General features: G+C 36.5%; 1 protein-coding gene across 1 annotated transcript in view; it reads left to right on the top strand.

Moving 5' to 3' along the window:
- The window catches only part of Arih1 (ariadne RBR E3 ubiquitin protein ligase 1), a 103282-nt gene that overhangs the window by 50887 nt on the left and 32517 nt on the right, over positions 1-19878 (top strand). Inside the window, exons 3-5 of the mRNA XM_021206018.2 lie at positions 8246-8390; positions 17926-18018; positions 18416-18471. Coding sequence (XP_021061677.1) covers positions 8246-8390; positions 17926-18018; positions 18416-18471 — 294 coding nt within the window. The remainder of the gene's footprint in view (positions 1-8245; positions 8391-17925; positions 18019-18415; positions 18472-19878) is intronic.

Genomic DNA, 19878 nt, shown 5'->3' with positions numbered 1-19878 from the left:
TTTCCCCCACATAGGATTCATATCCATGCATGTGCACATAGGGAGGTCAAAGGAGTTGGTTCTTGAGAGCATGTGAATTCTAGGGATCAAATGCAGATCATCAGGCCTTGGTGGTACAAATCCTTCCTTACTCTTCTTGCTGGCCCATTCAGTTTAGGTTTTTATTAAACCTGTCAACCAGGGACTTCAAATACTTCAAATAGAATTGTTGCAGACTAGATCTAGTGTGCCACTACTAGGAAAGATGAATACAAATGCTTTCAGTTGTAAAAGTCAATTTCTATAATGGAAATGTCAAATAATGGCAGATAGTTTACAGCAAAATAGGACAAAACTAAAGGTAGTTGAAGGTATTAGAAGAATTAGGAGCTATCCAGTAAAAGAAGAAAAATATAGAAGAGGAGAGTTTCCAGATTGGTAAAATAACAGTATATATGTAAACCTGTCAATTCCCATGCGAAATAAATGCTATTTAATTGATTCTAAAATACAGCTTTCTCCCTTCTGTTGGCTTCCCTACATCCTCCCCTTCTTTTACTTAAAAAACACCTTCCTCACACAGTTGGACTGCTTGGACCCTCTACTTTAGACTATCTGATGAAAGGTGGAATAGAAAAGGATTTTTTTTTTTTAGATTTATTTTTATTTAGATTTATTTCATGTATGTGGGTACACTGTCACTGTCTTCAGACACACCATAAGAGGGCATCAAATCCCATTACAGATGATTGTGAGCCACCATGTGGTTGCTGGGAATTGAACTCAGGACCTCTGGAAGAGCAGTCGGTACTCTTAACCACTGACCCATCTCTCCAGCCCGTAGAAAAGGATTTTCTCTTGCTTGCATGGGTTTTCTATCTAGGCCAGGCTGGCCTCAAACTCATTAATTTTTCTCCCCTGCCTCTTCCTCCTGAGCTCTGGGGTTAAAGGTGTATGTCACTATCCACCCTCCCTTCTCACCCTTCTTTTTGGAGACAGAATATTGCTGTGTATCTCTGGTTGGACATCTTCTTACCCTTGCTTTCCAAATGCTGGCATTATAGGCATGAGCTAAAATGGAAAGCAGTTTTAAATAATTTTTAAAAGTTATTTTGATTTTTATGTGTATTGTTATTTGCTTGGATATATGTATGTATAGTGTGTGTGTGTGTGTGTGTGTGTGTGAGCGTGAGTGTGTGCGTGTGTGTGTGTGTGTTGCCCACAGGAACCAGAAGAGGGCATCTGATCTGAAATTGGAGTTATAGAAGGCTTTAGTCTGCTTTGTAGATGATGGGAATTAAACCCCATTCCTGAAGACCAAGTGCTTTTAAACAGCTATCTCTCAAGCCTCAGTTTTATTTTGTTCAGCATATCTAAATCTGCTGATGACACCTTAAAAGATCGAAAATTTGACCCACACTATAATTTTTGGTCTTCTGATTAAAGCATGAAATTTCAGATCCAAAGCACTTGAGATTGAAGACATCCGGTAAAAAGAACTCCACTGTTAAAATGCAACAAGCCAAGTGGGATAGTGTGCTCCTGTAGTCTCAAGGTCTCAGGTGGCAGACACAGGAAGATTAAAACAAAATAAACAACCCCCCGCCCAAACTCAAACTCGGAAATAATTAATTGTAAGGAAACTGCAAAAGGTAAAGGAATCTTTAAAGCATCAAACTATAGATTACTTTAGAAAGTGTAAGTATATGGCATATTCTTATGAATGGTCTTCTTAGTAGTAGCAGTAAAGGTGGTTATTAAAATACGTTAGTGAGAAGAAGAGAAATAAATCTCCCAGCCTATGTTCATTGAGTGTGTTCATAAATAATGCTGTATTAAGGAACAGGCAGTTGACTTTGAACAAAAATTTGAAGTGTACAGGCTTACTTTGATATTATTTTCCCCTAGTAATTTACAATAATTTGAAACCAGGCAAACATTAGAAATATGATTAAAAATAGCTAGCTTTGTCATAAATCCATGAAATAATAGTAAGTTAAACATTTATCATAAATTTCATACAGATCTTACAGGGAGCTGTATATATCGGAGGAAAATGTAAAAGGGCAGTATTACATCTCAGGTACATATATATTAACTGGGGTACCTGCTTATACTGCTTAGTAGGTTTATAGCTACCTCCTGTGGGTAGCTACATTTAGCTCAGGCTCTATATTTATGAGTACTGTCTCTTTAACTTATGACATATAACTGACCTCAAGGTTTGTGTATTTTCACCACTTGTGGCTTGAATGTAAAATGTCTCTTGTAGGTTCAGGTTTTTGTTTACACTTGGTCCACACCTGGTTTGGGAAAGTTGTGGAACCTTGTTGGAAGAAGTAGGTCATTAGAGGATGGTCTTGAGGCCTTCAAATCTAGTCCTACTTCTTGTTCTCAGCTTGCAGCTTCTGCTGCGTTCCTGTTTTTGTCAGGTCTTCTTCCTATGGTACACTTTAATTTTTCTGGAATTATAGGTTAAATTTTTCTCCTAAGTTGTTTTTGTCAGGATATTTGATTATAACAAGAAAATAATTCAGCCATATCACATATTAACATTACAAAGTATGTATTAATTGATTTTATGTCAATGGCAAGTACTTAGTATTTCAAGATATCTAGGAGTCAAATGAATAATATTAGCAACTGGTGAAGATTATAGCTCAGTAGTAGAATGCTTCCCTGGAAAGCCAAAAATAATAGGTTTGTGGCATGGCAAAGGGAAAAGAAACTGAGTTATAGAATTTTCACTGATTCTCAGTGGTATTGATTTGTTGTAAGGTCAGTTGAGAGTTTTTATTTTGCACCCAGATTTGTATCTTTAATTTTTTTCTTTTTATGTTTGAGTGTTTTTCCTGTATGAGTGTGCGTTAGTATACCATGTATGTGAGGTACTCTCAGAGAGCAAAACAGGGTATTGGCTACCTTGGAACAGGAGTTACAGATAAATATGGGGTCTAGGAATCAAATCCAGGGCCTCTGAAAGAGCAGCCTTGTCTCTTTAACTGTTGAGCCATCACTTAAGCCCAATTTTGTGTCTTTTTTAAGCTTACATTTTTTTTTTCTGTGTGCTGATTGAAATTTTATTTATTTTTGACTTATTTAAACAATCTTTTGACTGGACTAGGGAAGACATTGTATCCTGTACTGTAGTAGAATTTACAGACTTATGTGCATATGTTTAGAAACAAATAAGCTAAATATTTACCTTCAAAGTATCAAGTAATGAGTTATGTGTAGATCAGTGTGATGGCTCAACAGGTAAAGGCTCTTGTAGATAAAAGGCTCCTGCTGCCAAGTCTAACCCCTGACTTTGATCTTGGATTCACATGATGGAAGGAGAGAATTGATTGCAGCAAGTTGTCTCTGACCTCCACAAATATGTCATGGCACATTCATATGCATATACAAAATAAATAAAACCTGCCTGCCTTTACTTCCCTAACATTGGAACTTGATTTATGAGTGCTGGGGGTTGAACAGAGTGCTTCATGCATTACAAGCAAATACTGTACCATCTTGAGTTTGAGTAACATTCCCATCCCCAAATTAGATTCTAATATCTTTCAAAGAGCCATTGTTGGGTAAAGAGAAGACAGACCTTATAATAAATACAAGTTAAAACAAAATCTTTTTTCTTAGGAAAGGAGCCAGCCTCCTGATCTACAAGGTCCTAGCCTGGACTCTTTGCTATCTCTTCCTCTTATCCATAATGGCGTTGGGTCACATGAAAAGGAGAATCCCATATAAAGCTCTGCCTCTGGGTGTTAAGAGAGTGGAAACAGACTGAGTTTTGCAACTAAGGCCTTGGAGCTGCTCACAGGCTATACTCCTGTGTTTTTCAGGGAGCCCAACATCCTCCTGGTCTCTTCCACCCCAGTGGAAATGGCTCTGCCCCACCCTATCTAAGGCAGGCCCTCACTGCTCTTGGGTACCCAGCCTTACTGTTATGAGTGAGGCTTCTCGCTGGGGAAGCCTCCAGTGACCTTGAATACATCACTCTCCTGTAAGCTTTTTAGCAGTTATAGAGGTTAACCCATGCAGTCTCTGAGCTAAGTCCCTTCTAGTATCTCTATCAGTGGATGGAGTGTGCATCCAACCTCATTCCTACTGCTATGGTGGTTTCAAGCTTCCTCCTGCCCCGTGGCTTTCCTTTCCCAGAAGAGGTCATGGGATTTGAACTCAGGACCTTCGGAAGAACAGCCAGTGTTCTTACCCGCTGAGCCAACTCACCAGCTCACTCCTGTGTTTTTGAAAAGTAGATGCACTGTCATACTTTGGGTATCAAGAGAAATGAAAATCTGTGGAGCAGAAGTAGTCCTGGAGAAGAGTCTGAAGGAGAAGAATCAGGTTGTGAATAAAACTTAGATACTGGAAACTGGTTTGGGGATCCAGAAATACATTGATCTCTAGGTATCATCACATTTGACTCATGTGTTGATATATACAGCCTTAACCTCTTTATGGTATTGGTCAGGCAGCTTTCAGTGTCACAGATGACACTGTACAGGACAGGTGACATTGGAAGCAAACAATCAGCAGAGAAGCTAAGTATAATTCCAAAAGGAATGGATTATCTTCTTGGCAAGTAAATTCGGTCCAAATAATAATAAAATTTTCTTAGTGAAATGGGAAATTGGGCAACAAAACACTTAAATTGTATATTTCTTGTAACTGAAGCTTGACTTTTAAATGGGGGTGGGGGGACAAAACCCCTTCCAGACCTCCTATGCCAGGGAATGTTTGTTAAGTTCTTATTCATTTTCCTACAGGTTCTCATGTAGCTTAGACTGTGTGTGTGTCTGTAGGTATACATACCTACACACACACACACACACACACACACACACACACACACACACCTTTGAAAGGTATAATGCCAGAAATGTAAGCTCAAGCAGATTAATGGAATATACTTTATGCATATGGAATAGCAAAGAGAGTTGATGGTTAATAAGAGTTAGATTTGTCTTTAATGAGTACATTATAAGACATTTCTGGGTCTGGGGATTGTACCTCAATAGGAGAAAAAAGGTTCTTGTAGATTTTAGGGCTGTGGCAATAAAAACATAGACGTCAAGAGATATGCATTGTAGCCAACTTGTGGGTAGATGGGTATGATTACAGTCAGTAACGTGATGCAGTGTAGTATAGAGTATCATTAGGATGTGATCCGTAGGAGTCTTTATCTGTCAGAGAAGGTGTAAGAAAGTGAAATAGGAGGTAGAATTCCCACCCTTCAGTAAATGACCAGCTACTTGAATTAAATGGAATTGAACATTATGTGATCCAAATGTGTGTTCCACATGAACAAGAAAGTATGACAGAAACAGATTGAAGGAAAAATCTTAACTTGTGAATTAAAAGATAACCTTGGGTTGGAGAGATGGCTCCATCATTAAGTATACTTGTTGCTCTTGGAGGGGACATGGGTTTAATTCTCAGTATACACATAGTGTCTCACAATCACCCATAACTCTAGGAGCCCCAAAGTCTTTTGATCTCTGGACATCAAGCACACACATTTTGTGTGTGTGTGTGTGTGTGTGTGTGTGTAGGCAAGACTCTCAAACTCAGTTGATCTACCTGCCTCTGCCTCCCCAGTGCTGGGGTTAAAGGAGTATGCCACCACTACTTGGCTCAAAAGGTACAGTTGCTCTTCCAGAGGACCAGAGTTTGATTCCCTGCTCCCAGGTTAAGTGGCTTATAACCTCCTGTAATTCCAGCTTCTACAGGAGCAGCATTGACACCACATAGAAACATAGACACACTTATAAAATAAATTTATGTTTTTAAAAAATGTGAACATGACTAAAAGTTAAAACACAAAGTTTTTTTAATTCTTCCTGCTTACTCTGAACTCAAAAGTATATAGACTAAGATATTTATGAAAAGAAAGATTTAACTTCTTTAATGGAGGAATAGAAGTCTTAACAATTTCACACTGTCAGATGGGCCAAGATTTCAACTTAGGAGGTATGTATGTGGACCATTATAGTGCCAGTATAGGATTTATTCAGTATATTATTGTATGTACCTGCAGACATGAAACATTGTGCAGAGATGTATTGATTAACAAAAAGATGTCTGCTAAATATTGCTTAGTGAAGAAATGAGTTTAAGGTGGATGGGTGCATCCAAGAGAGTGGTACAATTATAGATACATCTCTGTGGCTGTGTATGCATGAAATGCTGTTTAGAATATTAACTAAGGTATGGAGAGTGCACTAATTCAACTCAATTATTGGGATAACTGAGGTTATCTTTATTAACATGGATTATTCTCTTTAGGATGGGATGTTTATGGCTTTCCAAATTCATATCTAGCATTAGTCTCTTATACTTTTTGCTTTTTATATGGTTTGGTTTTGTGTTTTCTTATAAAATTAATAAAAGATTTTTTAGCTTTGCTAAATTTATTCTGATTATCTGAATCATCAGAGGCATTTTCATGTGAATTATTGACACTTTGAATTTTATGAGTTCCTTTTTATAACAAGTTGCATTTTGATCACTGATTTGAATTTTTTGAGAAACAGTGTAAAAGTAGTTGACTTACAATACGATTTTTTCTCAGATAAGTGATTTTACCATAGAAACATCTATTTCTATATTTTTTAATAAGTACTAAAGAAAACCTTCACTGAGCAAAAATATTGGAAATCTAGGCTGGTGAAAGCACTCAGCAGTTAAAGGTGCTTCCTGCCAAGCTTCACGACCTGAGTTAGATCCCCAGGACCCATATGGTAGAATGAATGAATTGACTCTACAAGCACCCGTCCCCCCATCATTCCTCTCCCCAAATAACTTGTAATTTAAGGAATTTTAAAATATACTTGAAGTCTTGGTTAAGAAGATGGCTCAGTGGGTAAAGTGCCAGGCAAGCATGATGAATTCATCTCTCCAGAAACCCACATGTAACAACAAAGTCGGGTGTGATGGTGCATTCCTGTAATGATAGTGCTAGGTAGGCAGTGATATGTGTATCCCTGAAGTTTGTCCTCAAAAAGTAAGGCAGAAGCAGAAGATACCCAAAGTTGTCCTCTGCCCCCCCCCACACACAGGGGCATGTGCATCTCCATACTTAAACGATACATAACACAAACAAATGATGGAAATTTGGACCTGGGAATAATAAATATACCTGTAATCTGAGTAGATTTACAATAAGGAAAGAAAGGTGAAGGTACTAGTTTTCTTCCTGTCCCGTTTCCTGATTGCTTTTTCAAACTTGTCCAAGTTGTCATTAAAATGCTGGAATCTTTCTGGAGTTTATTTTACTACCCTTTAATTGAGATCCTTTTAATTGAAATTCTTGTATGTACAAAGAATATATATTTAAAATCTTGGATAAAGCTAAAACATAGTTGAGTATATTCTTTATTATTTTAGCTGGTTGAATTGTTTTATAAAATTGAAATAGTCTATTTTTATCCTGTTTTCCCTTGAAATGCTAAGATATATAAGGTTGGGCATAGTGATGCATACCTTTATTCCCACCACTCGAAAGGCGGAAGCAGAAGAGCTCTGTGAGTTCCAGGACATCCAGAAGCACATACTGAGGCCCTGTCTTTAAAAAAATAAAACAAAACAGATATTTCCGAGCTTGGGGTGAGGGACATGATGGGACAGACAGTGGCCATTTGTCATTTGAGAAACTTTTTTTTTTTTTTTTTTTGGCGTTTACCATTGATATCTATGAAGTAGTTCACCATTTGCTCTATAGATAGTACTTGGTACACCATTTCCTGATAACACTGAGGTTTAACTATACTATATTTAGGAAGCATATGAGCATATAATTTATTGATTTAATTTAAAGGAATAATTTAAAGGTATATGTAGAAAACAAGTTCATTGTATACAATGAAATATTAGTCATGATTACTAAATTTTATCTGTATAAAATACAGCCTAGTATTTAAATAGATTATTCTTCACAGGCAACTCACTCACTGTAGCTGTAGCATAACTTTTATCCTAAAGTTTTAGTCAGAGTTGTGTTAAATTCTAATTGTTTAACTTTCCACAGTGCATATTTAAAAACAAAGTTAAAAAATGAAGAACAAAAAGTCAAAAGTCAACCATATGTGCACACACCCTCTGTTTGCTATCCTTTAACCATGCCCTCTTTTCTGTCTTGACCAGAATGGGTTTGATCTTTGATTTTAGTTTAGTTAATTGCTTTTCCTTGCAGGAAGTCAGGTTTTTGGAGAGCTCTATCTGTGCTGTTTGCTGGGCTCTTATCCTTTCTGTTTAAATAATGCAGGTACTTTGATGGAAACCTGGAGAAGCTCTTTGCTGAGTGTCATGTAATTAATCCAAGTAAAAAGTCTCGAACTCGCCAGATGAATACAAGGTCATCAGCACAGGATATGCCTTGTCAGATCTGCTACTTGAACTACCCTAACTCGGTGAGTACCTGGTAGTTTAAGGCTAGCACGATGTAAGAGGGTAAATCAACTTTCATTACTTACACAAAGAACAATTTGGAAAACTGGGAACAATACGTATACCTGTGACCTGTTAGTAGATTTAGAATAAGTAAAGGAAGACAAAGGTGCTAGTTCTTTTCCCGTTCCCATTTGTTTTTCAAATTTGTTTTCCAAGTTATCATTAAAATGCTGGAATCTTTCTGGAGTTTATTTTACTACCATTTGTAGAACTCTGTAATAGGTTCAGTTTATTATTAACTTTTTAATAGAGATTAAAATATATTTAAAACTTATTCTTAAATATTCAAAATATAAATTTTTAGGGTACTTACTTTCAAGACTTCATATTTTTCATTTATATCTATTCTGACATAGATTCTTAAACATGGCAAGTGGGGGGCAGAATTGGACTAGAGTAGAACTAAATAATTGGTATTTCTCTTTTTAAAAAAATGTTAGTAAGTTTTATTGAGTTACAGTGGTGTACTTTTGCTACATTTAGTGCATTTTATAAATAAGTTTTAGGATTAAATGAAGTCTTCATAGGAAAATATTACCTTATTGGTAACCATAGGAAAATTATATATGTGGCATAAAGATGTTCAATTGATTAGAATTAAGATAATTTTATAACTACATTTAACTCTACCATAATTGCAGCCATTTTGCTGATAGTTTCTGCTTTAATAAACAGTTCTTTCTCATAGTTTGAGAGAGATCAGGAGTTTCTCAGGTATGTTTTAGACTGTGGAGGATTTCTCATTGTTAGTCTTAGACTTTCAGATATGTGTATAAAGGAGTTCATTTGTAAGGTGCCAACTTGGTCAAATGATCACTTTTTCTTTTTTCGTGGGAAGTTTTGTTGTTGTTGTTGCTTTGGTTTTGGTTTTGGTTTGTTTTAAGTTTAGCCAGTTTGCTAGGAAAGAATAGAACTAACTTTACAAGTTCTCAAGTCCTGGTTGTGGTTCTTAAACAGAGTGTTTTCCCTTAGTACTGACTGACTCAATTTTACTTGGGTTGAAGTTTTATTTTTTAAATGAGTTGTCTTTGGACATCCTTCAGATATTTATTGCCTGGGAGCTATATCACTTACTTCCTTAAATTACAATCCAAATGTATTTATACAGTCACTGGGACTTTGAAATACATTAAACTCAGGTTTAAAACCACTTTATCTTGCATTGATTTTTTAATGTCAGTTATGATTTTTAACATGGGCTGGAGAGATGGATCAACTCTTAAGAGCACTGACTGCTCTTCCTCAAGTCCTGAGTTCAGTTCCCAGCAACTATGTGGTGGCTCACATCATCTAAAATGGGATCTGATGCCGTCTTCTGGTGTGTCTGAAGAGAGCGACATACATTAAGTCAATCAATCAATCAATCAATCTTTAAAATTTATTTTACCATGCCTACAATTTCAAAGGTGTCTGAGGTAGTACTAAGATCTAAATAATTTGTTCCAGTTTATAAATTACTTTTAGAGTACTGGAGCTAGTTAATAGAAATATCAGTTACATTTTTGATGCCCTTGCTATTTCCCAAGATTCTTAAGAAAAACATGAAAATCAGAACCAGACATTTGTAGTTTTTTGTTTGTTTTTTTGTTTGTTTTGCTTTGTATACAGTGGGTGATGGAAAACTTAAGTCATTAATTTAACATTACAGTGACAATTCTAAATTTTAAGGACATAATGGAGAATAAGCATACAGTTTGCCTTGAATGGTAGGCACTTTGAGAGTAAATAAATGATAGTATAGGAACATGTTGAAGGAAGAATTGGTTCTCACCTTCCCTAATAGGGGTTCTGGAAATTGAATTCAGGCTGTCAACCTCGGCAGCAAGCACCTTTATCTCTGCGCTGGCTCCTCAGCTCAATTATTTTTTCTGTTGCTGTGACCTTCATGGAGTATGGACTTATTTTTGCTCATGGGTAGAGGACCCAGTTCATTACAGCAGGGAAGGCATGGTTGTGGGAATGGGATGTTAGATATTTGATCGTCTCTACAGTCAGGAAGCAGACAGTGCTGGCTTTCTCCTTTCCACCTTTTATTCCTCATTAGTCCCCAGACAGAGGATATGAGTCCATCTGCTTCAGGGTTGGTCTTTTTCCATGGTTAATTTTCTTGGGAATCATCTTCATAAGCAAGCCTTTGGGGTGTGTCTTTCCTAGAGATAGTGATTAATACTCTTTATGAAGTTGATACCACATGGCCACATTCTACCACAATACAGCAAGAGGTCACTTTCTTATTGCTATGACAAAATACCTGAGATAATCAGCCTGAGGAGACATAATTTTATTTGGCTCATGGTTTCAAAGGCTTCAGTTTTTGATCTTTGCCATAAGTCTGTGGGGAGAACAGACTTTATGATGCAGTCAGTGGTGCAGTGAAGCTGCTTAACTTGAGGGAGTGGAGCAAAAAGGGAGAGGAAAGGGCAGGAGATGTAGTTTTCCTTTTCATAGGGGCATTCTCTATTTACAGTTAATCTGACTAAACTTCCAACTAACTCCTAAAGGTTCTACAACTTCCAGGAACCTCATGAACTGGGTCGGGGTTTAAGTGTTCAACATACAGGCTTTAGGAGACAAACCACAATAGACACAGTTCATATATGCATCCATAGGAATTGATAACAGAGGGTGTGATAAGCAAGACAGGAAAATGTAGCAGAAATCAAAGAAAGGAAGGCAAGGGTGCTAACAACTTAAAAGAACTCAAAAAGTGAATTTAAATTTAAGTTAGTTTATTGGTAACCTCAAAGAGTTATTTTAAGTTTTATGGTTAAAAGAACTATGGGTGGAAACTACTAATGTTAACGAACAATATAACCACAACACAATTAGTTATTTTCTCATCATTTCTAGGTCAATATACGCAGATGATTTTGGTCAGTTTTAGCAGGGTCACCTGAAATCCTTTATGGGGCTTTATTAATGTTTTGGCATTTCTTTAAGAAATATGTTTATTTGGACTGCTCTGCAAAAACATTTACAATTTCCTTTTATTTATGTAAATGTACCTTTATCTTCCTAGAAAGCAATTTTACCATTATACAGTGGACATATGAATAGAGGCTTTTAAATAAATTGTGTCTGTGTGTGTGTGTATGTGTGTGTGTGTGTGTGTGATGGAGGAAAGATGAAAATTTTTAAATATATATATTTATCTGATCATGGTTTACGCTCCCCAGAAAGACAATTCTTACTGAACTTTAATAATCTGCTATTTGGATGCGGTGGCACACACCTTTAATCTTAATGCTCAGAAGTCAGAGGCAGGCAGATCTCTTGAGTTTTAGGCTGACCGTCTCTACATAGTGAGTTCCAGGTCTTGTCTGCTCACCTTGCCTCTCCCTCTGGGGTGGGGGGAGTGCTTTTGAGCATAAAATGTCAGAGAAATTAATCTTTTCTTTATATCCTTTAATATCATTTCTGTTATAGATGATACTCTATAAATTATTAATACTTTTTTGCTTTAAAAACAAGGGTATGTTTAATGACTAAATAGTCAAGTTTCATGAGATAAGTAAAGGAAAGCCCAAGGAATCAAGTGAACTAGACATGAGGTAGTTAGAAACAAACATGTCAAGAGAGGAAAATATGATGGACTAAATGTAAGAATATAGTTGGAATAATACTGTTTTTCAGTGAATACATATGTTCAGACCATAGGTTAGGTTTTGCATTCTCTTTAGACAGGTGTAGTGATTTATTTTTAGTCATCTAGATTTGCTATATTCTCAAACTGTTCTGAAATTTACTATTCTCGGGATTGTTTTCTCTTCACTAGCTTTCCAAGTTCTGAATCTGTAGGCATGCATCATTCCTTGCTGGTTAAATCTATCATCTTGTAAAACATTCTCTGATAGTAGACCCCAGGTTAGAAAGTACAGTGAACACAGTAGTAATTTATTAACCGCTGTGACCATTAATCTCTAAGCCTTAATGAGTCTTGATTAAATAAAAGAATGACACAAAAAGGTTCTTGTGATCTTGTTGCAAGTTAGTGCCATATCTCTTTCAGTGATGGAGAGTAATGAGATTATTATAGCTTTAAAGTTGACATATCATGTTTGTTACTCTGCCTTCAAGATTGGGCTATACTTCTTTGCACGGCTACTTCTCTATGCTGAAAACAAACATAATAGTTGATAAGCTGTATGTAGAATTGTTGGTCCTCTAATTCTTATCATATAGTACCATGAATATCAATTTTATAAACACATTTTATATAACAGCTAATTAGAAAATGTAGTAAGCTTTTAAAAGTACTATTTAGAAGAGAGGTAGACGAGCTAATAATTCAATAAATTAAATTGAATGGGAAATGTGAAAGAAATGTTAAATATTAGGGGAGATACAACGATCACTTGAATATTTTAAGAAGATAGAATAGTAGTTGGAAAAATACTTTAAAAGGGTAGCTTGTGTGAGGGTAGAGTGAGCATTAAACTGCCAGGTGCAAGCAGAGACAGCAGCAGAACAGAGCTGTAGGAGAAGCTAACGTGTTGCAGAGGAGGAGTTACCGAGAAGGTAGATTATACTGGATATGGTGTGGAACAATATGGAGGTGGAAACAGACTCAAACTTGCTCAATTCAGAAGCCATAAATTAAAGACTGAGGACTTTTATTTACTATATATGAGAAAAGTGTTTCTGCATGGCAACACAATGTGAACACTCAGAATTAAAACTCAGTTAATTGTATAATTTTAAAGGCCTATTACCTTAATTAGAAAAAGAGGCCTTTAAAATTGGGAGTGGGGTGGGTTTTCATGGGATAACCCAGTGAAAACTGACAAATTATGTGAAGAAAATGCCTGGGAAAAGAAACAGACCGAATTGGAATCTCTCCATGACACCCCTACTCCTCCACCCTGCACATGCACAAAGTTGAAACCTCATTATTTTTTAAAATGAATTAAAAATTATTCAAATAATTGTGAGTGTGTATCTTGGAGAAGTTAAGAGGAATTAAGAAGAATAATGAGGGCAAATAGGATTGTTTTAAATTACATGATAAATTTTCAAAGAACCACCAAGCATGGTGGAACACACCTGGAATTAGAGGCTGGCAGATCTATGTGAGTTTGAAGCCAGCCTGGTCTCCAGAGAAACCTATTTAGAAAAACAAACAAAACAAACAAAGAGTTTAAAAAATATATTTTAAAACCTAAATAATTTACTTTGTTTTTCAAATGTTAGGTTGATTTTTAAAAAGCTCTAAGTAATGAAGTGGGTGTGAGAAACTGTATTCTCTTGCCCAGTAGGCATTGCTGCCACTTGTTACAAGAGGACCTGATAATAACTTTCAGTTTGTATATACTTGTCAAAGTATAACTTTCATCTTGTATATATTTCTTCCCTAAGATTTCACATGTTTACAAAGTGTATTAGTCAATGTGACAGTGGTAGGAACAGTTCATTAATAGTGAACTGTTGAAGAAATTGAAGTTTTCAAGTGATAAGCCATAGGACCAGAGCACTTGTTCTGTTCTTCCTGAAGTGTACCCAAGTTCAGTTCTCAGCACCACGTTGGGCAGCCGTAACTCAAGCTGCAGGGAGATTGAATAACACTGGTTTCCTTGGCCACCTACGCGTTACATGGGTTTACTCTCCATTCCTTCACATATACACAAAATTAAATAATAGACATAAATCTCTGAAGAACAGAAAAAAGATAAACCAGTGTACCATTATGGAGCCGCTGAAGAAATTAAAAACCCAAACAATAAAAGTAACATAGCATTCTCTTCCTGTTTGTGTACATGAGCTCATCTCTGCGTACTCATATTAAAAATGAAAATAGCAGTTGCTTCTAAGTAAATGAAACAGAATAGGGACACAAGCAAGATTATTTTTCCCATATAAATGCATACTGCAAAGGAATTTTTCAAGTGATAACTGTCTGTCTCAGTGTTGCTCAGGCTGAAGGACAGTAACTACTTAGTTTCCACACCACTTCTAGTGCTTGGCGCAGGCACATGGTAAGGTTCTATAGTTCAAGCCCCTTTTATGTTGAAATAGGTTTTTGCCTCCACCTCCCAAACAATTTGAAGTATAGCAAATACCACTGTAAACATGTTAACATGATTGAATGCTTGAATGCTCTCACACCCATGTTAACACAGCTTTACCAATATAGCTTTCTAATTGAATTACTTGATTCAGTTTTTAAAATAGAATTATCAAAGGATTTTTTAGTGTATTTTTAATGTATTGTTAAAAATATCATTTTTAACAATAATAAATTTATATTTCTTCCTCAATATTAGTCATGAATATTGTAAGGTTGGTTTTGTTTTATGTATTTGACAGTGCTAGGGAATCCTTAGAGCATCAAACAGATTCGATAAAAATTGCCTCTGAGTCATATTAGATGAAAGCAAAACAAGTTAACCATTTATTTGAGTCTCAAGTCTTCTAAATATACTATATTTTGTTCAACCATCTTTATGTTATTAATCTTTCTAAACATTGTAGGCAAAGATTAGAATACAGTCTATTATTGGTCTGTCTTTGTTCTGTGGCTGTGTCTTAACCTCTTTGTCTCAGGCTGTCCCTAATCTCTGATTCTCTTGCCTTTTGCCTCATACTGCTGGAGTGACTGGCACATATTACCATGCCTGGCTTGCTATTGCTCTTAACTATTTATTTTGTAGTTATGATAATTAATCTTACAGTCTCATGCTTGCGGGCAAGTTCTTTAACACTGAGTTGTATCCCATATATTCAAGACTGGTCCTGAATTCTTCATTCTCCTGCATTTACCTCTGCAGATTATGTACAGATTAAAGACACTACACTTGTTTTGCAATAAATATCTTGATTTACTACAGATTTATTTGTTATTATTAATTGGTTTTCTCAAGACAAGAGTTTCGCTGTGTGGCCCTGTCTATACAAAATTTTAGTTTTTAAGTCATTAATTCCATATAATTCCATGAAGTCCTGTATATATTTGAAAAACATTTAAAAATACAGGTTTGTTGAGTTTAGTGCTTTTATAATTATCCTAGCATATTTTTAAAAGATTTATTTATTTTATTTTATGTATATGAGTACACTGTAGCTGTACAGATGGTTAACGGCCTTCATGAGGTTGTTGGGAGTTGAATTTAGGACTTCTGCTTGCTCTAGTCAACCCCTCTCACTCAGTCCCTGCTCCCTCCGGCCCAAAAATTTATTATTATAAATAAGTACACTGTAACTGTATTCAGACACACCAGAAGAGGGCGTCAGATCTCATTACAGGTAGTTGTGAGCCACCATGCAGTTGCTGGAATTTGAACTCGGGACCTTTGGAAGAGCAGTCAGTGTTCCTTCCTGCTGAGCCATCTCACCAGCCCCCTAGCATACTATTTAATGTGGCTTTTGCTATTTTCCCATTGTTCCATGGTCGTAATTATTTTAAAATTTTAAGTATTTTTAATAATCCATTCCCCCCAGAAAAACCAACAAATCCATACCTTTTGATATTAATTTCTCCTTTCCCCATAAATCTACAGCCCTAGATAAACATCATTTCTTTTTCTAAAGACTTGTCTGTTCTGTACCTCTCATCTAAATTGTGTGAGGCCTTTTGTTGTTGGCTATTTTCATTTAACATGTTTTAGCGGGATTTATTTACGTTGTAGCATCTATCAGAACTTATTCCTTTTTGTATCTAAATATTCTATTATATAGCTGTTTCACATGTATCTGTTGGTGAATGTCCTCCTCCCCCCACCCCCACCCCCAGACAGGGTTTCTCTGTATAGCCCTGGCTGTCCTGGAACTCACTTTGTAGACTAGGTTGGCCTCTAACTCAGAAATCCACCTGCCTCTTTCTCCTGAGTGCTGGGATGTTGGTGAATATCTTAAGTTGGTTTTGTATTTTGGCTATTGTGCCTGGTGTAACTATCAATACTGTGTACAAAGTTTTATAGAGATGCATATTTTTATTTCTATTCAGTAATATACTGTGGGGGTATAATGGGCAGGTCATATGGTATGTTTTGAACAAGAGTTGCTGGATGGGTTACTTATCTGCCTTGATGTAGGCTGTTCAGGGGAGGCAGAACACAATCTGTGATAGGTAGGGGTCCCAGTCTGTGTTTTTCCAGGCAAGAAACAACTAGATCTGGGACAGATACTGTGGTTCTTAGTCACTCAGACACTAGTGACCATTGGGATTTGAGAATGAGGCAGCTGCTCAGCGCTTACCCTACGGTCCAGACAGGAAGGTGATGGGTGAGTCTAGGGTTAGAATCAGGTTTGGTTTATTTCCGAGTGAGTGCCAAGAATACAGAGGAGCTGAAAAACTAAAAGCCACCTCAGGGAGATTTAGGTGAGGCTCTTTACAACAGATCTCCTCCCATCCCCCATCCTTGATGAAGAAGACAGACCTTGCTTGTCCAAACTGTTTTATTTCATGGTGGATATAAATACATATATGCCTTTCTCTTGGTGCAGGAAGGAATGGCCAGGAAGGGGAAGCTCATTGGCTAAATATCTGGGGTCTATCTATATACCTCATTAGCATGGAGAACTCTAGGGGTTTTTTGTTTTTGTTTTTGTTTGCTATGTGACTATTTGTTATGGTCCCTCTAGGTGGGCTGTTATGGTTACTCATTCTAGGACAGGTAGAGCTTGGCAGGGAACTGGTTCCCCAGGGGTTTTGTACCTGCTTCAACTATATCAGTACTTCTGTCTGGTAGCACAGTCCACTTGCCCCACAGTGTTTCTCATAGGTTTGTATATTTGAATGCTTGGCCCCAGGTTGGTGGAACTGTTAAGGAAGGATTCGGAGATTGTTGGAAGAAGTGTGTCACTGGAGTTGTCTTTGAGGTTTCAAAAACCCATAGGTTTTTCAATTAGTTGTCTCTGTCTTGTGCTTGTGGATCAGATGTAAACCTTCATTCTGTTGTACTTTCTGCTATGATGGTTATGGCCTGTAACCCAGAACCATGAGCTTCAAATTAAACATTCTTTTATACCTTGCCTTGCCTTGGTGCTTTGTCACAGCATTAGAAAAGTAACCAAGGCAGAAGTTACATGACAACTGCATTTAGTATTTTGAGGTAGTTGTTGCCTGGTTGTTACCCAGAGTTGTGATAGATTTTCACAGTATATTAGAACAGGTTTCCAATTTGTCCATCTCCATGCTTGGTAATATCTGTCTCTTTAATTACAGCTCACCTAGTGAGTGTGACATGGCATCTCATTGTGCTTTGATTTACATCTTCATAGTAGCTAACAAAATTGAACATTTTTTTGTGTTCATTAGTATATTTTTCATACATTTGTCTATTTCATTCTGACTTGTTATTGTTTACCTGTGTAAAATTTGTAAAGATTAACCACAGATACATTCCTGATAATTGGGTAGTCTGTCTTCAAAGTAGTTAGTTTTAGGACCTTTTTGGTTATCGTAAAATGGGCATTTTAGGTATTATGTACTTTCACTTTTTTTCTCTTACATTTAAAAATAATGTCTTTGTTAAAGTTTATTTTTTATTTTTGTTACAGTATTTTACTGGCCTTGAATGTGGACATAAGTTTTGTATGCAGTGCTGGAGTGAATATTTAACTACCAAAATAATGGAGGAAGGCATGGGGCAGGTAACTTGATTTCACTCATAACATTTACTTGTAATGTCTAGACCCTTACATAAATATAACCAGATAAAAGTTTCAGGGTTAAACATTTTTCTAGATTAAAAGTCTAACAGCCTAATCTAGGTAATGCTTTCCTAGCAGGCATTAACTCTGATAATTCCTATCAGGCTGATCTTGATAGAGAGCTTTGTCTGGTATTTTGCTTTTAACTATCTCGTTCTATGTTGCAAAAACGATAACTTAGGAGGAAAGTTAAAGACATACTTCCTGAAATATAACGGGAAAGGATTGAGAGCCTGCAAACAAAGATTGATCAGAATCTAGGAGAGTGCCAGGCAATGATAAGCATCCTATAAATAGTGCTGAATGAAGGCATAGTTTAAATTTTCATCTTTTTCAGACTATTTCGTGTCCTGCGCATGGTTGTGATATCTTAGTGGATGACAACACAGTTATGTAAGTATTTCTGATAGATTCTATATATTGAGTATTGTTGGTTAAACCAAATTAACTTTGACTTAGTACCTCTGAGAAGGTAAATTATTAAAATTCAAAAGACTTTTATTCCCCACTCATTTCTTTATTATATAAAAAGTCATTTAGGTAGTCATTCTTATGATTTATGTGATATATGTGATAGCCAAATTTTGGTAAATCTTGAAATTGTATAATGGGATAATGAATGTGTTAATTTATGTCCTCTGGGTAACAGGCTAAGACAGAATCAGGGAAAAGTTTGGGAGTGTTGCTCCGTGAGTTGCCTAGCCTATGTGAGATCCTGGCTTTGATTTCCTGTGTCCCTGGCTTTGATTTCTTGTGTCCACCAAAACAAAACAAAACAAAACAAAACAAAACAAAACAAAACAAAACAAAACAAAACAAAACAAAACAAAACAAAAGTGGAACATAATAGAAAAGAATGTGAGTCGTTATGCAAATGTGTGTGCTAGAATAAAGAGGGAGACCAGGAACAGACAGACTCAGTACAGGTACATAATACCTGAGAGAAAAAGAAAACATTTTCCAAAAGAAGAAACTCAGCTTATGATGCAGCTGAGTCTGGCAGTCTTTGAGGAATTCCAACACTTGCCTCAATCAGCAGAAGACTGCACCAGAGTCTTAATTGATATATCATTAGCCCCTCACTTGCACAGCTCTAGGATAGTGTGTTCTCTGCTGAAATGATGCTAATAGTTTGAAAGGTGTACTACATGGAGGCTGTAAACTAGTTCTTCTGTACAGATGTTCCTCTTTGGATGGAAGAAGGAAACATGGGAAGGAAGCATAGTGAATTCTGGTGTAAACACAGCTGCTCATTTCCTGGGCCAGTGCTGTTTTTGTGGCCCAGGTTCGTCAGTTGACTTTATTTCAGGATGCCAAGCACATTGAGGTCTTGAATGACCCATATACAAAGTGTATAATTAGTTTTATTGCCTATGCAGAAAGTTTTTTTTTCTGCGAATAAAAAGTAATAAAGGAAAATGACAGCAGTGTTTTTATTTTTAATAAGTAAATTTAACCTAATTAAGTTAACCTAAGCTGGGCGTGGTGGTGCACACCTTTAATCCCAGCCCTTGGGAGGCAGAGACAGGCAGATTTCTGAGTTCGAGGCCAACCTGGTCTACAGAGTGAGTTCCAGGACAGCCAGGGCTACACAGAAAAACCCTGTCTCGAAAAAAACAAAACAAAAAAACAAAACAACAACAACAACAAAAAAAGGTAACCTGACCAACACAGCTACTAAAGCTCAAATATTCCACTTGGGGGAAATTTTCTTTTTTACTTTTATTATTTCATAAAGATTTATTTATTTTATATGTGTGAGTACACTGCCACTGTCTTCAGAAACAGCAGAAGAGGGCA

The sequence above is a fragment of the Mus pahari genome, chromosome 10, assembly GCF_900095145.1.
Source record: "Mus pahari chromosome 10, PAHARI_EIJ_v1.1, whole genome shotgun sequence".
Lineage (NCBI taxonomy): Eukaryota > Metazoa > Chordata > Mammalia > Rodentia > Muridae > Mus > Mus pahari.
This window is presented reverse-complemented; position numbering and strand designations above follow the sequence as displayed.